The 22992-nt window shown below is 42.2% G+C and overlaps 1 protein-coding gene across 26 annotated transcripts in view; it reads left to right on the forward strand.

Moving 5' to 3' along the window:
• TJP1 (tight junction protein 1) overlaps positions 1-22369 on the forward strand; it is a 273602-nt gene extending 251233 nt beyond the window's left edge. For 4 of the 26 annotated variants that reach the window (XM_045395188.3, XM_045395191.3, XM_045395194.2 and 1 more), the window contains 11 exons: positions 2169-2519; positions 2863-3102; positions 3748-4620; positions 4763-4860; positions 6046-6273; positions 10447-10497; positions 11869-12038; positions 13836-14310; positions 16703-16920; positions 18191-18334; positions 20831-22369. In XM_045395188.3, coding sequence (XP_045251123.2) covers positions 2169-2519; positions 2863-3102; positions 3748-4620; positions 4763-4860; positions 6046-6273; positions 10447-10497; positions 11869-12038; positions 13836-14310; positions 16703-16920; positions 18191-18334; positions 20831-20925 — 2943 coding nt within the window. In that variant the 3' untranslated portion in view covers positions 20926-22369. The remainder of the gene's footprint in view (positions 1-2168; positions 2520-2862; positions 3103-3747; positions 4621-4762; positions 4861-6045; positions 6274-10446; positions 10498-11868; positions 12039-13835; positions 14311-16702; positions 16921-18190; positions 18335-20830) is intronic. The other 22 variants (XM_015452566.4, XM_005559036.5, XM_073995394.1 and 19 more) reach the window with 9 other exon arrangements.
• The last annotated feature ends 623 nt before the right edge of the window (positions 22370-22992 follow it).

Raw genomic sequence — 22992 nt, forward strand, 5'->3', positions numbered from 1 at the left:
GCTCCAAAATAATCTCCTTTGACTCCTCAGCTCACACCCAGGCTACACTGATGCAAGGGGTGGGCCTCCAAGGCCTTTGAAGCCACGCAGGGCACAGCCCCTGTAGCTGCTTTCATGGACTGGCATTGAGTGCCTGTGGCTTTTCCAGGTGCATGGTGCATGCTGTTGGCAGACCTACCTTTCAGGGTCTGGAGGACAATGGCCCTCTTCTCACAGCTCCACTAGGCGGTGCCCCAGTGGGGACTCTGTGTGGGGGCTCCAACCCCACGTTTTCCTTCCACAGTGCCCTAGAGGTTCTCCATGAGGGCTCTGCTCCTGCAGCAGACTTCTGCCTGGACATCCAGGCATTTCCATACATCTCTGAAATCTAGGCAGAGGCTCCCAAGCCTCTACTATCTGCCTCTGTACATCCACAGACTTAGCACCATGTGGAAGCTGCCAAGGCTTAGGGCTTGCACCCTCTGAAGCAACAGCCTTAGCTGTAACTTGGCCCCTTTTGACCATGTCTGGAGCTAGAGCAGCCATAATGCAGAGCACCATGTGCTGAGGCTGCACAGAGCAGCAGGGCCGGGCCTGGCTCACAAAACCATTTTTCCCTTCTAGGCCTCCGGGCTTGAGATGGAGGGGGCTTGAGATGGGAGGGGCTGCCACAAAGGTCTCTGAAATGCCCTGGAGACATTTTCCCCCATTGTCTTGGCTGTTAACATTCTGTCCCTCCTTACTTAGCAAATTTCTGCAGCCAGCTTGAATTCCTCCCCAGAAAATTGGTTTTTATTTTTTACCACATGGCCAGGCTACAAATTTTCCAAACTTTTATGTTCTGCTTCCCTTTTAAATATGAGTTCTAGTTTCAGATAATCTCTTTGTGCACACATATGAACACATGCTGTTAGAAGCAGCCAGGTCGCTTCTTGAATGCTTTGCTGTTTAGAAATTTCTTCCACCAGATACCCTAAATCATCTGTCTCAAGTTCAAAGTTCCACAGATCACTAGAGCAGGGGCACAGTGCCACCAGTCTCTTTGCTAAAGCATAGCAAGAATTAATGACCTTTACTCCGGTTCCCAGTAAGTTCTTCTTCTCTGTCTGAGACTTCTACAGCCTGAACTTTATTGTCCATATCACTATCAGCATTTTGGTCAAAACATTTCTACAAGTTTCTAGGAAATTCCAAACTTTCCCTCATTTTTCTGTCTTCTTTTGAGCCCTCCAAACTGTCTCAACCTCTGCCCATTACCCAGTTCCAAAGCTGCTTCCACATTTTCAGATATCTTCTTGGCAATGTCCTACTTCTCTGGTACCAATTTACTGTATTAGTCCATTCTCACACTGCGATAAAGAACCACCTGAGACTGGGTCATTTATAAAGAAAAGGTTTAATTGGCTCACAGTTCTGCGGGCTGTACAGGCTCCTGCTTCTGGGGAGGCCTCAGGCAACTTGCAGTCATGGTGGAAGGGGAAGGAAGCACGTCTTACATGACTGGAGCAGGAGGAAGAGAGTGGGGGAGGTGCTGCCCACTTAAAAAAACATCTTGGGAGAATTCTACCACAAGACAGTGTGAGGGAGATGATGCTAAACTATTAGAAACCACCCCCATGATCCAGTCACCTCCCACCAGGCCCTTCCCCCAACACTGGGGATTACAATTCAACATGAGATTTGGGTGGGAACACGAATGCAAACCATATCAGTTGTTTCCTAAACATAAATATATTAGCTCTTGTTCAACTTTTGAACTGTTGGGTTTGTGTCATAGGTATTCTCCCATGTGCTGTTCTGTCAGTGTGTCCTTGTTTCTGTGAGCTTAGTTTGGTAATTCTCCCTCTTCTCCTTGCTTAAAAGGGCTGAAGAGCTAGTCAGTAGGTTTTATAAATCTGAGCAGTGTCAGGGTTTCTTCGTCGTCTTCCAGGGCTGGGCCCTGGAGTCTGACTTTGTCCTGGCTTACCAGCCACTGTTTCCTTCATCCATGCCCTTCAGATCTCAAGGGGTGCTCTGTGTGTCTGTATGTGTGCTTGTGCAATCTTCTTGACTTTTCCTTACCAGAAGTTTCAAGAAGTAGATGTGACTTCTCCAGAGAAAGATATCCTTTTCAATCTCCCTTATACGATAAAGGCCATCTCTTAAAGAACTACTGAATAAAATTTGTAATTTACTTTTATTTGACCCAGGCGGATGGTGCTACAAGTGATGACCTTGATTTGCATGATGATCGTCTGTCCTACCTGTCAGCTCCAGGTAGTGAATACTCAATGTATAGCACGGACAGTAGACACACTTCTGACTATGAAGACACAGACACAGAAGGCGGGGCCTACACTGATCAAGAACTAGATGAAACTCTTAATGATGAGGTTGGGACTCCACCGGAGTCTGCCATTACACGGTCCTCTGAGCCTGTAAGAGAGGACTCCTCTGGAATGCATCATGAAAACCAAACATATCCTCCTTACTCACCACAAGCGCAGCCACAACCAATTCATAGAATAGACTCCCCTGGATTTAAGCCAGCCTCTCAACAGGTAAGCAGCAAACATTCAACGTTTTGTAGATAGAGGTGCATTATTAAATTTTAGAATGTGGTGATTGAGTTAAAAATATATATGTTGTCCTTTCTCCAGATTAAGAATTAATCTTCAATTTCAATTTGAGAGTACCAAGGACTTAATTCTAAATTTTGTGTGTTTGTCTTAACACAGCAATGTACTGGATTTTTTTTTTTTTTCCTGGAAAGTTTAGGACATGAGGTCATAGTTTTGTTATTCAGCACACTTAAAATGTATGTCTACCAATCACTATAAATTGAAGTGGGAAGTTAGCAGTAAACAGAAACACTATATTTAAAATATTTTAAACACTTCACAGAAAGCAGAAGCTTCATCTCCAGTCCCTTACCTTTCGCCTGAAACAAACCCAGCATCATCAACCTCTGCTGTTAATCATAATGTAAATTTAACTAATGTCAGACTGGAGGAGCCCACCCCAGCTCCTTCCACCACTTACTCACCACAAGCTGATTCTTTAAGAACACCAAGTACTGAGGCAGCTCACATAATGCTAAGAGATCAAGAACCATCATTGTCGTCGCATGTAGATCCAACAAAGGTACCTGTGCTGCGGTGTTGCACTCATTTGTTGCTCTCCATCAATCTGGCACATGATCATTTTTGCTTTGCCCTTTAAGTGTTTCTTTTGCTTTTTTACTGCGGGCTTGTACACTGTAATGCTTTCAAATCAATACAAATCATTTCAGTTTTGTAGTTTGCATGGCTTCCATTGGTATACTGATTATTTGAAAACAGGCCTTTTAATTGAGATTTGTGCTTATTGTTTATTATTTTTATTTTTGGCTTTCAGTATCTTCCAGAATTCCTTAATACGTAATTGAAACCCATCATAAACATATTTATGTTAACACAGATTATGATGCCCATAAATTTTCTTTAGGATTTTTCAGTGTCAAAATGAAGTGTAATCAACAGTTTGGTGCATTAATTTTCTACTAAATTTAATATTTATCTTAACTCACTGTTTAGTACATGCTGAAACGTAAAAGCCCCTACCTGCATTATAAATTTTGAGCTTTCACTTAAACCAGCATTTTCCACTAATCTTGTCTATCCTGATAATAAATGGTAAAACGTACCATTTTCACATATTAAATCATAGTTTAATATTTAATCATAGTCTAATAAAATAGACTAAAATTAAAAACAAGACTTTGTCCTTAAATGTGAATTTTTTATACAGGTGTACAGAAAGGATCCATATCCCGAGGAAATGATGAGACAAAACCATGTTTTGAAACAGCCAGCCGTTGGTCACCCAGGGCACAGGCCAGACAAAGAGCCTAATCTGACCTATGAACCCCAACTCCCATACGTAGAGAAACAAGCCAGCAGAGACCTTGAGCAGCCCACGTACAGATACGAGTCCTCAAGCTATACGGACCAGTTTTCTCGAAACTATGAACATCGTCTGCGATACGAAGATCGCGTCCCCATGTATGAAGAACAGTGGTCATATTATGATGACAAACAGCCCTACCCATCTCGGCCACCTTTTGATAATCAGCACTCTCGAGACCTTGACTCCAGACAGCATCCCGAAGAGTCTTCAGAACGCGGGTACTTTCCACGTTTTGAAGAGCCAGCCCCTCTGTCCTATGACAGCAGACCACGTTACGAACAGGCACCTAGAGCGTCTGCCCTGCGGCACGAAGAGCAGCCAGCTCCTGGGTATGACACGCATGGTAGACACAGGCCGGAAACCCAGCCCTACCCTTCAGCAGGGCCCAAGCCCGCAGAGCCCAAGCAGTATTTTGAGCAATATTCACGCAGTTACGAGCAAGTCCCACCCCAAGGATTTACCTCTAGAGCAGGTCATTTTGAGCCTCTCCATGGTGCTGCAGCTGTCCCTCCGCTGATACCTTCATCTCAGCATAAGCCAGAAGCTCTGCCTTCAAATACCAAACCGCTGCCTCCACCCCCAACTCAAACCGAAGAAGAGGAAGATCCAGCAATGAAGCCACAGTCTGTACTCACCAGAGTTAAGATGTTTGAAAACAAAAGATCTGCATCCTTAGAGACCAAGAAGGATGTAAATGACACTGCCACTTTTAAGGTAAATATGTCTTTCCTGCCTTGGATGCATAGGCACATGGTTTAAAAGGCTTCTTAGCTCTCCCCTCCCCCATTACATGATATCTATTCTGTAATTATCTGTTCCTTAGGCATATTTGTCTTTTTTTTTTTCTCCTAAACAGCCTCCAGAAGTAGCATCTAAACCTTCAGGTGCTCCCATCATTGGTCCCAAACCCACTTCTCAGAATCAATTCAGTGAACATGACAAAACTCTATACAGGTGAGTGCACTTTGTGCTCTTTGTGGCATAGAACTGACCAGGAATTTATCCCTCTTAGTCAATGAGAAAACCTTTTACTGTGTTAGTAGAGGAGAGGTGTGAATAGGAGGAGTTTGTCCTTAAATAAAAACTATCAGCTCTCCTACACAGTGATTCTAAGAAAAAAAAAAAAAGTAGAACTTTATTATGCCTTTTCTGACAGATCTTTATACCTTTAGCAAACTTTCGGAAGGATAGTCTCCAAGCAGATGATTAAATAAACATTTTTAAGCTCTGACATTTGTATTATGTTTTTTAGTTTTAAAAGTGCTTTTCAACATGTGACCTCTTAGTTTCCAGTGGTGAGGAAACAGACTCAGATTGGTTAAGATAACTAAATCATTCAGTGAGCATGCATCAGGGGCTTGCCCTTGTGCTAAACACATCAGCAGAATGAGGTGACAGTGGTGTTCTGCATCGCAGAGAGAGACTGAGGCTGAGAGGGGTTAAGTAGCTTACAAGACTTCTTAGAGCTGGAAGAGAAACCTGGCCCGCTGCTCCTCAGCCTGAGCTTTTTCCCATGGCCTCATTGCACTGCCAATAAGTGACAGATTAGATTTGAATAGTTCTTCTGATTTTTTTTTTTTTTTTGCCTGAATATATGTTTGCACTTATCGTAAAGAAGAGAGCTGTCTAATATGCATTTCCTTAGTGACTTGCTTTCTTCCTCATCTGCTTTCTATGCCTTCTAGAACTTTAGACCATATAGAGTTATTCGTTCATATGAGAATCATTGAGATCCTGGACTGAGTTCTTAAAAATCCCTGTGAAAGTTCTTAAAGTCTATCATTTACTGTTCTTGACCTTCATATATGTACTTCTCAAGATGCTCACTGTCTTGGTTGCATTCCCCTTTGTCTTTCTGAGTAACTACTTCTAAACTGCTGTCCCCTAATCATATAATCATTTAGCTTATTAAATTGTGTTAAAGGACTCATGAGCCAGAAGGGGGCTGCCTTTTGAGTATACTCTGTGAGGACATGGGATTTGAAATATCTATTCTAACTGTTGGACTGCTCAGATCCTCAGTAATCACAGCAGTTAGTAATTATTGACCTTTTGGTCAAGGTAAGACTTACGTACTCTATTTCCTTCATAACATTAATATCTAAAAAGGTGTTCCATTTGTCATTCATTATCTGTTAGGATCCCAGAACCTCAAAAGCCTCAACTGAAGCCACCTGAAGATATCGTTCGGTCAAATCATTATGACCCTGAAGAAGATGAAGAATATTATCGAAAACAGCTCTCATACTTTGACCGAAGAAGTTTTGAGAATAAGCCTCCTGCACACATTGCTGCCAGCCATCTCTCCGAGCCTGCAAAGCCAGCTCATTCTCAGAATCAATCAAATTTTTCTAGTTATTCTTCAAAGTAAGCTCTTTCACCTGGCTTTTAAAAAACAGGATGCAGCATATTAATCTCGTGCAGTTCAATATATTTTGAAGAAAAATAGTTTAAATGTAATATATGATTTCTGTAGGCTCTAGTGCTTCAGCATTGTACATGGTTTTTTAGTTCTGGGATGTGTGTTTTGCTTTTAAAGTCTGCTGTTAGATGTACACAGTTTTTGCATTCACAAAGATGCTAACATCACAGGGCTTTGACGGAAGACAGTGTCAGCTACAAGGACCCTCATTGCTAGGTAATCATCAGTCTTCTGTACACACACAGAATGACCTCATGCTGGTTCTTTTTCTTTTCTGTTTTTATTTTTTAAATATAAAAACAGATGTGAGGAGGATCCTGTTTGAGGGAAATACCGAAGAGGTTTTTTGTTTTTGTAAGATTTCTGATCCAGTTTTACAGGTGAGGGAAAATGACAGGGCAGAGCTGGGACTGAACCCAAGTTTCTTGACTCCCAGTCATCTTTTCCCTGTTCTTGCTGCTCCCCTCTGTTTGCTCATCCCCGGGTTTTGTGTTAGTTTGTTCTCCTTTCTTGTGCCTGCGTGGGTTTGTGTCTCCTGCTGGTTCTGTGTCTCTGGTTGAACCCTGACTGATAAGAGCATTTGGTACTGATAGTTGGGTCTAAGCCCACACAGGCTTCATACCTCAACAGAACAAAACCCGCAAGAACAAAAACAGGTGTGGATTTGTCAAAAGAAATTGATATACACAGTTACAGGGGCTGGCTAAGCAAGTCGTATTTCAGAGGGCAGTTGGTCAGGAAGGGAAGATTTTGAGCTACTGCAGAGTGTGAGATCACGGAAGGCCTAAATTCTCATTCAGAGGGCTCTACTGATTAGGCCAGGCCCTCCCAAGACCATCTCCCCTCAACTGACTGGGGACATAAAACCTGAAAAATCCCTTCATAGAAGTACCTAGCCAGATTGACGTATTAGAATTCATCTCACATAGTATTGTGTCTAGACTAAAAGCACCTAGATTTTTCCTTAATTAGTTGCGTGGGCTTGGGATTATCTTGGGAAATTAATTACTTGTCATTTACTATTGTGTGAAATTGTTTTAGAACGTACTTTAAAACCACTAACATTAAAACCTAATTTTGGCCGGGCGCGGTGGCTCAAGCCTGTAATCCCAGCACTTTGGGAGGCCGAGACGGGCGGATCACGAGGTCAGGAGATCGAGACCATCCTGGCTAACACGGTGAAACCCCGTCTCTACTAAAAAAAATACAAAAAACTAGCCGGGCGAGGTGGCGGGCACCTGTAGTCCCAGCTACTCGGGAGGCTGAGGCAGGAGAATGGCGTAAACCCAGGAGGCAGAGCTTGCAGTGAGCTGAGATCCAGCCACTGCACTCCAGCCTGGGCGACAGAGCGAGACTCCATCTCAAAAAAAAAAAAAAAAAAAAACACCTAATTTTAATTACCACTGCTTTTTCTAAGACATCATTCGAAGTGAAGACTTAAAACATTTTTTTTCACTGTCCTATATTTAAGGCTTAATGTTTACAGAAGAAAGCAGTTTATGAGAATACAAATGCAAACTGAGAGTGCTGCAATGGGGGTTATATTAAATGCAAATCGTGTCTTGCACTAGTGTTGTGAACCACCCCTTAGCACAACACTAGAAAGGGGTTGTGGCATCTAGATGATGTCTAGACCGAAGTGAGCTAGGCACAATGTAAACCCACACAGGCGCACAGCTGGGTTCATACCTCAACAGAAAAAAACCCACAAGAACAAAAACAGATGTGGATTTGTCATTAGGAATTCGTTTACATTTACAGTGTTACAGGAGTTCATTTACAGTTATCACAGTAGCATCTAAATGGTATCTAGCCTAAAGTGAGCTAGGCACTGAGCCTTAGGAGCTCACCTTTGGGTGTACCCTTTAGTTATTATTTTTATTAAACACCGTTAAACACATTCATTCCTGTCAGAAGAAGGCTCATGGATGTAGTTTAAAGATATCTCTTATTTATCATTTTACATACTTGGTAAATAGAATACAACCTTAAAAGATTATATGGCCAGGCACAGTGGCTCACGCCTGTAATGCCAGCACTTTGGGAGGCCAAGACGGGCGGATCACGAGGTCAGGAGATTGAGACCATCCTGGCTAATACGGTGAAACAAAAATACAACTAAAAATACAAAAATTAGCTGGACGTGGTGGTGGGCGCCTGTAGGTAGTCCCAGCTACTCGGGAGGCTGAAGCAGGAGAATGGCATGAACCCGGGAGGCGGAGCTTGCAGGGAGCCGAGATCGTGCCTCTGCACTCCAGCCTGGGCAACACAGTGAGACTCCGTCTCAAAAAAAAAAAAAGGATTATATTTAGATCTAAAAAGTAAGTTGTTTTGCCAGGGAATCAATTGAAATGCATGTTTGCTTTGTTTTTCTAGAAAGAAGACTTAGCTTATTTGTGATGTATAACTTCAGGGTGTAGAACATTGCCTTGCATACAGCGGGGGCTTAATAATTGTTGAGTGAATGAAGCTCAAAACAGGGCATGGTGTACTAGGTGCATCCACCACCCTCCTTTTCATTAACACAGCTCTGGAAGGAACCTGTATTACCTGGTCATTGTTTTCACAGGGATATATTGTGAAGTAGATGACATCTGTCTTTGTGAATTTACTCGGAACTCAGTTTGATTTTACTCCCTGCTGCTGTGAGTGAGAAAAGTATAATTTGGGATGGATACCAGTATACTTTTTTTTCCTTTGTAGTGTGAAATTGAAACTCTTTATAATTGTGCTGCATTTTCCTATATAGGTATTTAATGGTTAGAGAATTGGAAAGGAGAATAAGGGTCATGGAAGATAACTAAGAGGGAAGTTGTTTCTGTAACTTTCCCTTGTAATGCTTTTTCATCCTCTTATCCGATAAGTACAACTTCATCAACTGGAAAATAGCTTAAAATATGGGACTCTGTCCTGCATTTCAAAACCATTTACTGTTTGTCACTAAATAGACTGCCTTCAGGCATTTCTTTCTTTCAGTAAAATACAGGAATGGCAAAATTTTCTTCCTCCAGATGATGTGTGCTTATGCTTCACTTAAAAACACACCTCAGAAATGGTGAGAATCAGAGACGAAAAATAATCTTTGTTAGCACAGGACACATGCCCCAGCAAGCAAGCAGATAACCCAGTCTTAAAATTCCATAGAGCTGGATTACAACTGGAAAGGTCAGGAGACAGTAGCTTAGACATTTCACCTCCAAAGTAAATTGGAAGTTTCCAGGATTCTAAGACAGTGCAAGAAGAGCAGTGTCCCTCCAGGGCTGTTCACATGTCTCCGCCCAGAGATTGAGTCAACTTCTTCAGGACAACCAGGGATTTTTTGTTATCAAATCTACCTTTCAGGACTCAGCTCACTCAGCGAGACTTCCAGGTCTCAATAAATGATGGTGGTTTTTAGCTTTTAAAGAACTAAATGTAAGAGACCGATGTTCAGTTGTTTTTGTGTTTGTGAGACATCATTAGATGAGAGAGAGACTGAGCATCAAGCATGCAGCTTCACCAGTAAGACTCCACCACCACAGGGCCCAGCTTACGATTGCCGATGCAAAAGGTCTTGCTAGAAAGGAACATGAGAAGTCTGGCCAGGTTTCAAGCCAGGCATGTTTGTATCTGTCCATTTACCATTCCCCTCCCAGGGGCTCGGTGTAGCTCTTCTGTTGTGTTACTTTTTCCTGTGTCTTCACTTGCAGTGTTTCTTTTGCCCAGCCTTTTTTTTTTTTTCTTTAATAGGACGTTTCACTCCCACTTATTCAGAACCTGCTGATTATCCTTGATCGCCACTCTTTGATTTGATAAATTTCTTTGCTCACTATTAGCAGCTGCAACAGAGGTGCAGAAGGAGCAAAGCTCAAACACATTGCTCTTCACTGCAGTACCAGTTAAAGTACATGAAGGGTGGGCCAGCAGATGGCATAACTAAGTGACTGTGTTTTATCTATCTTTAATTTCCTTGGCCAAATGAGAGTTAGTGATATGTTCCTTTATAGACCAAATTATGGTGAAATGGTGGATGTTGGTTATTTTTAAATGACATTTGAGTTCCATTTGCTGCAAATTTACTTAGTTAGATTGACCATTTTCTTTCATTTTTCCGTTGCGCTTGCTTTGCCATCACCTAGATTTCTTGGCTCTTACACTAGCTATGACTACTTGAAAAGGAACGTCAAGTGGTAAGACTGGCAATTAATGTGAGGCTGTTCCGTAAGGTGTCCCTCACTGTGTCACTGGCATTATGTGCACTTTCAGAATTTAATGTCATCATCAAGGGCTTAGTCTAAATTCATGAAAACAAGATAAAGAAGCCAATCATGAGACTTCTTCAATGAAAATGTATGAAAATGACCGGGATATTCCAAATGCGTATGTTGTTGTGGGTGCACATAAAGCTAGTGCGGCTTTGGCATTCAGCAGTAAGGTTTAGATGGCAATGTTGCAATTATGGGTCTTCTAAAAAGATTTGTGTGAATTTTGTGTTACATATTAACAATTGGCAATCTGAAAAAATAAGCATACATGGCACAATTTGACTTAAATGAACCTTGTAAGATAAAGCAGTATCTGCTGCTCCAGCAGTCATTTAACCAAAAAATGGACCTGGTAACTCAAGGGGAAATTTTAAAGTAAAAGCTCCAGTTTTTTTAGTTTTACTGAAACACAGATATGCCCGTTGTGTGTGGCTGCTTTGAGGCTATAACCGCATAGTTTGAATAGTTGTGACAAAGACTGTATGGACCAAAAGACCAGAAACATTTACTTTCTGGTGTTTCAGTGAAGAAGTTTGCCAACCCCTAGTCTACGACATCTGTTTTTGTGGTGCTCTGAGTATGCCAGATGCCAGATACAAAATCAGAAGTGGGTCTAGGGCTGGGCGCCATGGCTCATGCCTGTAATTCCAGCACTTTAAGAAGCCGAGGCGGGCAGATCACTTGAGGTCAGGAGTTTGAGACCAGCCTGGCCAACATGGCGAAACCCCATCTCTACTAAAAATACAAAAATTAGCCAGGCATGGTGGCTGGCGCCTGTAATGCCAGCTACTCGGGAGGCTGAGGCAGAAGAGTCGCTTGAGCCTGGGAGGAGGCAGAGGTTGTGGTGAACTGAGATCACGCCACTGCGCTCCACTCTGGGTGACAGACTGAGACCCTGGCTCAAAAAAAAAAAAAGAAAAAAAAAAAGTGGGTCTTAGGAAAATTTGTGCCATGATATGTTTTCAGAATATTTGCAAGACTTTCTTAAATCTGTCAATGTTACTATCTTTTGTAAATAACAATTAAATATTAAAATATACCCAAAATTTCACCTGCCTTTGGTTGCCATCTTCTGGATGTTTTACTAATATTCTTAAAGTATTTGTGTGTGTGGACATTTCTTGTACCGATAAATGGTTGAATCTGTTTTTATATTTCGGTAGAGTAGCTACCCATACTCACGAGAATAAATTGTGAAATTTCTAGTTAACTTAAGAGATACGTGCAGAAATGAGAACTTGTTTTGTAAATGTGAGTCCATTTTCAGGTGTTGGCATTTTCTTCATTTGTTAACAGGGGAAAGCCTCCTGAAGCTGATGGTGTAGATAGATCATTTGGTGAGAAACGCTATGAACCCCTCCAGGTCACTCCCCCTCCTCCTCCATTGCCCTCGCAGTACGCCCAGCCATCTCAACCTGTCACCAGCGCGTCTCTCCACATACATTCTAAGGGAGCACATGGTGAAGGTAGGAAGTTCGGAAGTAGACATTATAACACAGTAATGCTTAAGAAGTAAAATTCTGGTGGTTTCTAGGCAAAATGGTTTTTACATTAAAAAATACATGATTGAAACCTTTGGGCTGGGAACAGTAAAAACTAAGAATTTTGTTAAAAGTATGTCTCCTGTTTTTACAAGACCATTATTTTGGACAAGCCTTTTAGCTAAACAGATTTTAATCTGTTTTGTGCTAGTCTCAATCTTGTGGAAGTAGTGTTTGCCAGTATATCTAAAGATGGTTTGTAAAACGTATTGTTATGTTTCATCTTCACACACCCAAATAGAAAAGCCATGGTGTTTCACAGAAAATGTATCCCATAGCACCTTGACTTTTGCATTTACATACCAGGTAGATCACATACAGCTCCAGCTTATTCATCTTAAGAGCTGTGTAACGTTTTACCCTCAGCATGTAACACAAAGTGTTTATCTCTTCTGCCGTGAACAGGCATTCTCGTAGCACAGACTTCTCTCTTATTCCGTTAGGAGGCACCTCCCAGGACTTGAGTCTTCAAGCAGACGTGTTATAGTTCTGGATTGAGACTTACTAAGATTTTGTTTCACACACGACCATGTTTACAGATGAAGACAGTTTTAATTCTTACTTTCCAGTCTTTATGCTTTTTCTTGTTTTCTTTTTTTTTTTCCTCTCTCTCTTTTTTGAGACACAGCCTTGCTCTTGCCCAGGCTAGAGTGCAGTGGCACAGTCTCAGCTCACTGCAACCTCTGTGTCTTGGGTTCAGGTGATTCTCCTGCCTCAGCCTCCTGAGTAGCTGGGACTACGGCGTACACCACTACGCCCAGCTAATTTTTGTATTTTTTGTAGAGACAGGGTTTCATCATGTTGGCCAGGCTGTTCGCAAACTCCTGACCTCAGGTGATCTGCCCACCTCGGCCTCTCAGGTGCTGGGATTACAGGCGTGAGCCACCGCACCTGGCCTTCTTTCTTTTCTTGCTGATTGCACTGGCCAGGACCTCCAATGAACTCTGAAACATAAGTGGTGAAATTGGACCTCTTTTGCTAGTTCCTGATCTTAAGGAGGAAGGACTTCATGTTTTACCCTTAGAATGTTAGCGGTGGGATTTTCGTCGATGTCCTTTGTCGTGTTTAAGATGTTCCCCATATTCAGAGTTTGCTGCAAGCAGTTGGTCAGATGTTTTTCCTGCATGTATTAAGATGACCATATGATTTTTCTTCTCATACTGTGGTAAATTATATTGCCATGTTCATGAGGAATTTGGATTAGTAGTTCTCTTGTCTTGTAGCGTCTTTAATTATTTCACAGAGTTCAGTTGGTACTATATTACACTGCCTCTGCCGGCGCATAAAAAATCCTGTGGTTCCACTTCTTAACCAACATTTGGCATTATTAAACTTTTCAGTTTTTCCATTCTAGTGTGTGTGAAATAGTATTTAATGCTTTTGGTTGGTTTTGTTTTACATTTTTCTAATTAATAGTGAATGTCCTTATTATATGGTTATTGGACATTCTGGTTTTCACAAAGACTAGTGCCAGTCTTAGGAGGCCAGGAATCTTAGCAGCTGGACCCTGACTCCAGGGCAGCAGGGTCTACCCATGGTACCGCCTGTCCGTGCTGCCCTCATCCCTCAGCACCACACCTAGCCTCCGGGGCTCAGGAGTCAGCCTCTGGCTGTGCGACTCACACTTGGGCCTCGACTCCAGCACCAGGACAAGTTGAGCTGGGAGAGGGCTGTTACACCTTTTTTCAGAAAGGTTTTTAAATGCTTATGTTTGTTTTTCAGGTAATTCAGTGTCATTGGATTTTCAGAATTCCTTAGTGTCCAAACCAGACCCACCTCCGTCTCAGAATAAGCCAGCAACTTTCAGACCACCAAACCGAGAAGATACTGCTCAGCCAGCTTTCTATCCCCAGAAAAGTTTTCCAGATAAAGCCCCGGTTAATGGAACTGAACAGACTCAGAAAACGGTCACTCCAGCATACAATCGATTCACACCAAAACCATATACAAGTTCTGCCCGACCGTTTGAACGCAAGTTTGAAAGTCCTAAATTCAATCACAATCTTCTGCCAAGTGAAACTGCACATAAACCTGACTTGTCAAAAACTCCCACTTCTCCAAAAACTCTTGTGAAATCGCACAGTTTGGCACAGCCTTCTGAGTTTGACAGTGGAGTTGAAACTTTCTCTATCCATGCAGAGAAGCCTAAATATCAAATAAATAATATCAGCACAGTGCCTAAAGCTATTCCTGTGAGGTAAGACTTTTGCCTTTGCTCAAAGCATTGCCCCTGTGATTTTTCTCATGTGAGTTTGTTGTAGTTTATTTGACTTGGGACTTTGAAGTGATCTTTTTAACTCAACCTTTAAACTGAAGAGTGTTGTTGCAATGAATGCTGTTACATAGAAGGTCCTCCAGGAGTTACAAGATGTTGGTAAAATAATAAAGCTAACAGTCATGTATGGTTGGTAGGTATTGTCATCATCCCTGTTTTACTAAAACTGAGGTTGAGTGACAGTAAGCAGATTGCCCAGGGTCACACAGCTCGAGTGAGGTGAGCCTCGATTTAGCTGCTGGTCATCCAACCTCTGAGCCCATGCTTTTTTTTTTTTTTTTTTTTTTTTTTTTAAAAAAAGACAGAGTCTCCCTCTGTCGCCTAGGCTGGAGTGCAGTGGTGCGATCTTGGTTCATTGCAACCTCCACCTCCTGGGTTCAGGCGATTCTCCTGCCTCAACCTCCTGAGTAGCTGGAACTACAGGCGTGCACCACCACGCCCAGCTAAATTTTTTGTATTTTTAGTAGAGAGAGGGTTTCACCATGTTGGTCAGGCTGGTTTTGAACTCCTGACCTCAACTGATCCACCCACCTCGTCCTCCGAAAGTGTTAGGATTACAGATGTGAGCCACCACACCTGGCCTCTTTTTTTTTTTTTTTATCAAGACAGAGTCTCGCTCTGTCACTCAGGCAGGAGTGGCGTGATCTCAACTCTCTGCAACCTGCAACCTCCGCCTCCCAGGTTCTAGCAATTCTCGTGCCTCAGCCTTCCAAGTAGCTGGGACTACAGGTATGCACCACTATGCCCTGCTAGTTTTTGTATTTTTAGTAGAGGCAGGGTTTTGTCATGCTGCCCAGGCTGGTCTTGAACTCCCAGGCTCAAGTGAGCCTCCCAAAGTGCTGGGATTACAGGTGTGAGCCACTGCACCCAGCCGAGAACCCATACTCTTAACCAGCCATGGCCTCTTGTATTCTCCTGACCTGCTGTTAAGGGGCACGTGGAGGACATCTAAAAACGTTAAATATCTATGTTCCTCTTTCATTATTTGTTCCACAATGATGCTAAGAAGAAAAATAGAATAGCCCTGACTGTTTAAAGAGCAGCAGTTAGTAAGATGGCTGAGCAAATGAGACAGAGCAAGCCCTCCTGGAGCCTCCCTGCAGCTCCTCTTTCCTGTCTTTCATTCCGTGGCGATTGACCGGATGGATTCTGGCCACACCTTAGCTCAGCTCACCCTCCTACAGCCAGTTCCATTTTCATACCACCGTAAAGCAGAAGCACTTATAGGCAGGGAGAACCAAAGGTCAGGATGGCCACCTGAGGCTGCTTTCCGAGAGCAAGGATGGTTATGGCGGTCACTGCCTTCCTAGCTCTGCACATCCACCGGTGGTCAGGGACAGACACAGTTGACCCCTGCTATGCAGCTCAGGCTGCACTCTGCTCCCTTGATATTGTGCCGTAGGATGTCGTCCCTGGCACTCCGGTCATGCTGGAGTGAAGCTGCAGCTACCTTCATGTGATTCTGTTTTGTTGGTCTTTCTGCTCACCTTTAAGCCCTGGCTCAAAACTGTCCTTCAGGAAGTCTTGATAGCCTCTATTTTTGAAGCCGTCATTGATACCACATCCCCTTTGCCTTTGGTGTTCTGTGATTACTAAGTTAATCTACTGTCTCTCTTTTTGTGGATGTTTGGGATGTGCCCATACAAGGGTCTTCAGCTCATGGAACCTTGGAAGCCTTGCCTTCTGCAGCAGGGTGGGCACTTGGTCCTCAGGGATGCTGAGGCAGGACCATATTCATGTGCACTTAAAATCCTAGGGAGATGTTATCAAGTCTGAGATGCTGTCAGCTGTGAGATGCACCATTGTTTTGTGTCACTAAGAATGGAAGAACAGCCGGGCACAGTGGCTCATGCCTCTAATCCCAGCACTTTGGGAGGCTGAGGCAGGTGGATCATGATGAGATGAGGAGTTTGAGACCAGCCCGGCCAATATGGTGAAACCCCATCTCTACTAAAAATACAAAAATTAGCCAGGCGTGGTGGCACATGCCTGTAGCCCCAGCTACTCGGGAGGCTGAGGCAGAAAAATCATTTGAACCTGGGAGGCAGAGGTTGCAGTGAGCCAAGATCGGGCCACTGCACTCCAGCCTGGGCAGCAGAGTGAGACTCTGTCTCAAAATAGTAATAATGATAATAATACTCTCTGAGATAACCCTGTCAGTAAAATCTGTTGCCAGAAACTTATCTTGTTAAAGTAACTTCTTGATTATATGGAGAAACAAAAGTAAAATGAAAGCACGTAATACAGTAGTAGTAAAAGCAAAGCACCTGTGTACTATTAGGAATTCACTCACTAGCCATTTCTGAACTTTCAGTCCTTCAGCTGTGGAAGAGGATGAAGATGAAGATGGTCATACTGTGGTGGCCACAGCGCGAGGCATATTTAACAGCAATGGTGGCGTGCTGAGTTCCATAGAAACTGGAGTCAGTATAATTATCCCTCAAGGAGCCATTCCTGAAGGAGTTGAGCAGGAAATCTATTTCAAGGTCTGCCGAGACAACAGCATCCTCCCACCTTTAGATAAAGAGAAAGGTAAATGTGTTTATTTTTCTCCTTAGTTTTGGTAACTTAAGAGTTGCCCTGTGTGCACTTCAAAGCTTATAGTGCTTGGCTAAGGGGGTAATGCAGCACCTCTCTCTACCTCCACCCTGGGCCACTAATAATAGCATGTTCCTTTCATCAGGGAGGTCCTTTCAGATGAGTGCTGTAGCAAGGGGTGCCCTGGGGATGGTGTTGCAAGCAGGCAGGAGGTGGCCTGAGGCAAGGCTGTGGTGGCCACACTGCCTGCTTTTACTTTTGGTATGAGGTAAAAAAATGATGGCATAGGACAGGCCACGGGGTGTCTCTCACTTGTGCCTGCTGAGCAGCCTGGGCTGACCTGACCGAGTTTGTCTTTGAGTCCGTCAGCCTTTGGGTCTCTGGAGATGGGTTAGGTAACACCCACTCAGAAAGGCTTTGCTGTGTCTTCACCTGATTGGAGAGCCTAAACGTCTTGACAGGTACTGTCTCATCATCACCCCAGAACCTAGCACTAGTACATGCTCGGCAGAGTGCACGGAGTCTCAGAGGAGACGACAGTATGTTTCTGAGCTTCTTAAGGAAACTGTTATTTTCATAATCCTCCTGGATCTGTCAGGATATTGTAACGAACTGTGTCGTGATTTAGCATCTTTTAGCAGTGCTTTTACTTTCCTAAATCAGTTAACACTTTCTTACGTTTTGCCAGAATACTGATATCTGATTCTGTACTCTGATTTTGGGGATATCCTGTTTTAAAAACCAGTAGGACTGACTGTGTTGGCCCTGCATGAATCCCTTTAAGCATCTATGGAGCAAATTTTAAAAATGGAAAATATGTCACATTTGTAACAAGTACATTTGAATATGTTTTATACTATAGACCCATATGATTGAATGCAGTAGCCACTACCTGCACATGGCTACCTCGCACTTGAAGTGTGACAATTTTGGATTGAAAGATGCTGGAAATGTGAAATAAACATCAAGTTCCAAAGATACCATATATTGGTTACATGTTGAAATAACAGTGTTTTGGTTATATTGAGTTATAATACTATACTATTTGTTATCACCTGTTTCTTTTTACTTTCTAACGTGGCTACTGGGAAATTTAAAATTCCATATGTGTCTGCTGTTACATTTTTTTTGTGGTCAGTGCGATTGTAGAGAACTAACTGCATTAGGCTTTCAAGCATATAATTAGAAGCAGGGTGAGGAAAACTGGGGGTCTAGAAGAAAGACCACATCCAACCTCTCTGCCTATCCCCTTTTCCAACTCCAGGTGAAACACTGCTGAGTCCCTTGGTGATGTGTGGTCCCCATGGCCTCAAGTTCCTGAAGCCTGTGGAGCTGCGCTTACCACACTGTGCGTCCATGACTCCTGACGGTTGGTCTTTTGCTCTAAAATCATCCGACTCCTCGTCGGGTATGCTGTCTTCACTCTGTCCTTTGGGGCTTTGGGGACTGTCGTTGATTAATACCTGGGCTGGTGATGCTACCCATGCTGTGTGTTAGCAAATCTCTCCCTCTGTTCCTGTGGCCTTGTAGGCATCACCGGTATTTCCACATTTATTTATGGTGCATATATTGTAAATAAATTCCATGGAAAGATAGAAGAGTTGCTTCCTTTTAAAAATTGATCATTTGGGCCAGGCATGGTGGCTCACGCCTGTAGTCCCAGCACTTTGGGAGGCCAAGGCGGGTGGATCACTAAGGTCAGGAGTTCGAGACCAGCCTGGCCAACATGGTGAAACCCCATCTATACTAAAAATACAAAATTTAGATGTGTTGGCACATGCCTGTAGTCCCAGCTACTCAGGAGGCTGAGGCAAGAGAATTGCCTGAGCCAGGGAGGCGGAGGTTGCAGTGAGCCGAGATCATGCCACTGCACTCCAGCCCGGCCAACAGAGCGAGACTCTGTCTCAAAAAAAAAAAAAAATTAATAATTTGGCCAAATAATTGAGTATTTCTTGGTATTCAAAATGATTGATTCTGTCCAATTTTTCAGGATGCAGTGGGAGAATTGTTATTGTCCTGCACAAACAGGCATTTTTATCTTATTAAAATTAGTTCATTCCTTTCTATAACTATTTATATTTTTGGTTACTGTTGTTTCGTTTCTTTTTTGTTTGTTTTGTTTTGTTTTGTTTTGTTTTGTTTGAGACGGAGTCTTCCTCTGTCGCCCAGGCTGGAGTGCAGTGGCACGATCTCGGCTCACTGCAAGCTCTGCCTCCCAGGTTCAAGCGATTCTCCTGCCTCAGCCTCCCGAGTAGCTGCGATTACAGGAGTGCGCCACCACGCCCGGCTAATTTTTGTATTTTTAGTAGAGATGGGGTTTCACCGTGTTGGCCAGGCTGGTTCGAAATCCCGACTTCAAGTGATCCACCCGCCTTGGCCTCCCAGCGTGCTGGGATTACAGGCGTGAGCCCCTGCACCTGGCCTGTTTAATTTCTTAATCTACAAAGTATGTATACCAGAGAAATTTAAAAGAATCTTCCATTGTGATCATACTTGGCCATGGTTTTTCAGTGTAATACTCTAAATTGCTTCTTTTATACACTATTTGTAAACAACTTTTTGCTCCTAAGATCATAATTTCAAAGCTTCCATTGCATTTTCACATTTCTCACTTCCTTGAGTGACTTAAGTCAGTTAACAATTAGAATTTTATTTTAGGTGTAGATCACTTTAAGCGAACCTGATTTAAAGTCCTGCTTCCAAATCTTTGATAAATCAGACGAGCATTATTTAGTTTTAGTTTGGTACAGTATGAAATAAAAGTTTGTGGTATAAAGATCATAGCAAGAGCATATTTTAATGTTACCAAAGAAAAAAATTACTTGTAAATACATATTTCCTCATATTTACAAGTACCGCATTTTCTGGAAAAATGAAATGCTTTTGGCTCCAGATATTGCTTAGGTAATGTCTAACATACTGTAGGCAGGGTTCTCAGCTGGCACTGTTGACATTTTGGCCAAATGATTATTGTAAGGGCTCTCCTGTTCATTGTGGGATATTTAGCAGCTTCCCTGGGCCTCTACCCCTAGATGCCAGTGGTAACAAGCAAACTGTCTCCAGATGTCCCATCTGGGGCAGGGCCGTTCCTGTTTGAGAGCTATTGCTGTAAGGGGAGCAGAAATCCACAGCTGTGACTCTCAGCTTGCTTGGATACCACAGAGACACATACTCGTCCCTGCCTTCTTCACATTTAATAGAAATCACCAAGAGCTTATTAAAAACTTAAATCCTGAGATCTAACTAACACCCAGTCAGTGAGTTTCTGAAGCTGCGTGATTAATTTTGTTGTTCAGCTGGAATCAGAGCTGAGCAGCTCTGGTGCAGTCTCGTTTCTTTGTTTGTTTTTTGTAAGGGGAAAGATGGTCTTCAAGAACTAGATTCTGCAGAACTGGGTTTCTCATTTGTTGGTCTATAGTTGAGTATGAGAAATGTGTCCTCATTCTCAGCTCAAATAGGTGACCATATAATTATCCTGCAGACTTTTGAAAGGGGGAAAAAAAAAAGTGCTACTGATAATTATGTGGGCTCGGGTAAACTGGAACTGTCCCAGACATGAGATTGCCGTCACTCACTTGTATTCGTTTTTTGAAAAGTCAGTGCACTTGATAATGTAATAAAGGAGAAGTCTGAAAGTTTGAAAAAAGAAAACTGTTCTTAATGGTGTGAGTTGGAAAGAAAGTTTTAAGTATTTTTTTAAATAGAAGTGTGAAACACCTTTGAAATTGTTAGGTGGCAGCAGGTGTGCATTGAAATAAAGCAGTGAATTTTGATAACAAATACAATATGCTGAAGAAACAGAAGAAAATTATGTTTAAATATACATATTTGCCCTATAATTGCAAAGCATTGCAGATAGCAATTTACTCAACTGTAAATGACATCACCTTCTTTTCTCTCATAGGTGATCCTAAAACCTGGCAAAACAAGTGTCTTCCTGGAGATCCAAATTATCTCGTTGGAGCAAACTGTGTTTCTGTCCTTATTGACCACTTTTAACTCTGAAATATAGGAACTTGATTAAATAATGTGAAACTGGATTAAACTTAATCTAAATGGAACCACTCTATCAAGTATTATACCTTTTTTAGAATTGATACTACAGTTTGTTAGTATGAAGCATTTGTTTGAACTGATAAAGATTAGTGAGCATGCCCCTGAACCATGGTCAGAAAACACGCTACACGCTGTGTGTTTGTGATTGACGGGACTGTTGGTATTGGCTAGAGGTTCAAAGATATTTTGCTTTGTGATTTTTGTAGTTTTTTTTTTATCGTCACTGCTTAACTTCACATATTGATTTCCGTTAAAATACCAGCCAGTAAATGGGGGTGCATTTGAGGTCTGTTCTTTCCAAAGTACACTGTTTCAAACTTTACTATGGCCCTGGCCTAGCATACATACACATTTTATTTTATTATGCATGAAGTAATATGCACACATTTTTAAAATGCACCTGGAATATATAACCAGTGTTGTGGATTTAACAGAAATGTACAGCAGGGGGATTTATAACTGGGGGAGGGTGAAGTGAAGACAATGACTTACTGTATATGAAAACACATTTTTCATAGGGAAGGATACAGAAGCATGTGAGACTGGTTCCATGGCCTCTTCAGATCTCTAACTTCACCATATTACCACAAACATACTAACCAGCAGGAATGCCTTACCCTCATGTTCTTAATTCTTAGCTCATTCTCGCTGTATGTTACTAAGTTTTTATGGCTTTTGTGCATTATCGAGATACTGTATCATGACAAAGACTGAGTAAATTGTGCATCTGGTGGTTTCAGAAATGTGTTATCACCCAGAAGAAAATAGTGGTGTGATTTGGGGATTTTTTCTTTTCCTTTTTCTTTTTTTTTTTGGACAAGGGGCAGTGGTTGTTTTCTGTTCTTTCTGGCTATGCATTTGAAAATTTTGATGTTTTAAGGATGCTTGTATATAATGCGTGCATACCACTTTTGTTCTTGGTTTGTAAATTAACTTTTATAAACTTTACCTTTTTTATATATAAACAAAACCAAGTTTCTAAAGGCTACCTTTGTATTTCTCTCCTGTACCTCTTGAGCCTTGAACTTTGACCTCTGCAGCAATAAAGCAGCGTTTCTATGACACATGCAAGGTCATTTTTTTTTAAGAAAAAGGATGCACAGAGTTGTTACATTTTTAAGTGCTGCATTTAAAAGATACAGTTACTCAGAATTCTCTAGTTTGATTAAATTCTTGCAAAGTATCCCTACTGTAATTTGTGATACAATGCTGTGCCCTAAAGTGTATTTTTTTACTAATAGACAATTTATTATGGCACATCAGCACGATTTCTGTTTAGATAATACACCACTATGTTCTGTTAATCATTAGGTGTGACTGAATTTCTTTTGCCGTTATTAAAAATCTCAAATTTCTAAATCTCCAAAATAAAACTTTTTAAAATAAAGTGCTGGTTTGGTCTGTTTGCCCCCTGTTTTCTAGTTTCCTGCAGCTTTATAATCCTGTTTTAAAATCCTGCACACAAATCCTTATCACCCAGCATCACCCACCACCTCGTCGTCTGGTGTCACATGCAGAATCTGTCCCCTTGGCCGGCACGTACGGATGGGTGGGCAGTGCTCACCTGCAGGGCTCAGATCAAAGTGGGGCAGAAGGACCTGGAGACAGAGTGGGAGAAAGCAGCAGGTAGACTTCCCCCTGCGGGTAAACACACACCCCTGTGTGGGGAAACACACGTGCATTCCTGTGTGTGTGCACGCACGCGTGTGAGGGACCATTTGTGTCACGTGCGTTCCTGTGTGTGTGCACGCACGCGCGTGAGGGACCATTTGTGTATGGTTTTATTCCCCAGGTAAATAGCATGTCACCCACATTGGGGGAAGAAAATGGGTTTAATGAGCATAAATATTCTATTGTGGATACTCTACTTATTTAACTACCACCCCTGTTGATATTTAGCTTATTGCTATAGTGTTCTAGTAAACATCTTTGTGGATTGAATCCATCTAGGTGGATTTTATTTTGTTTCATCTTTATTAAGGTATAATTTACATATGGTAAGTTACTGTT

Source organism: Macaca fascicularis, chromosome 7, assembly GCF_037993035.2.
Source record: "Macaca fascicularis isolate 582-1 chromosome 7, T2T-MFA8v1.1".
Taxonomy (NCBI): Eukaryota; Metazoa; Chordata; class Mammalia; order Primates; family Cercopithecidae; genus Macaca; species Macaca fascicularis.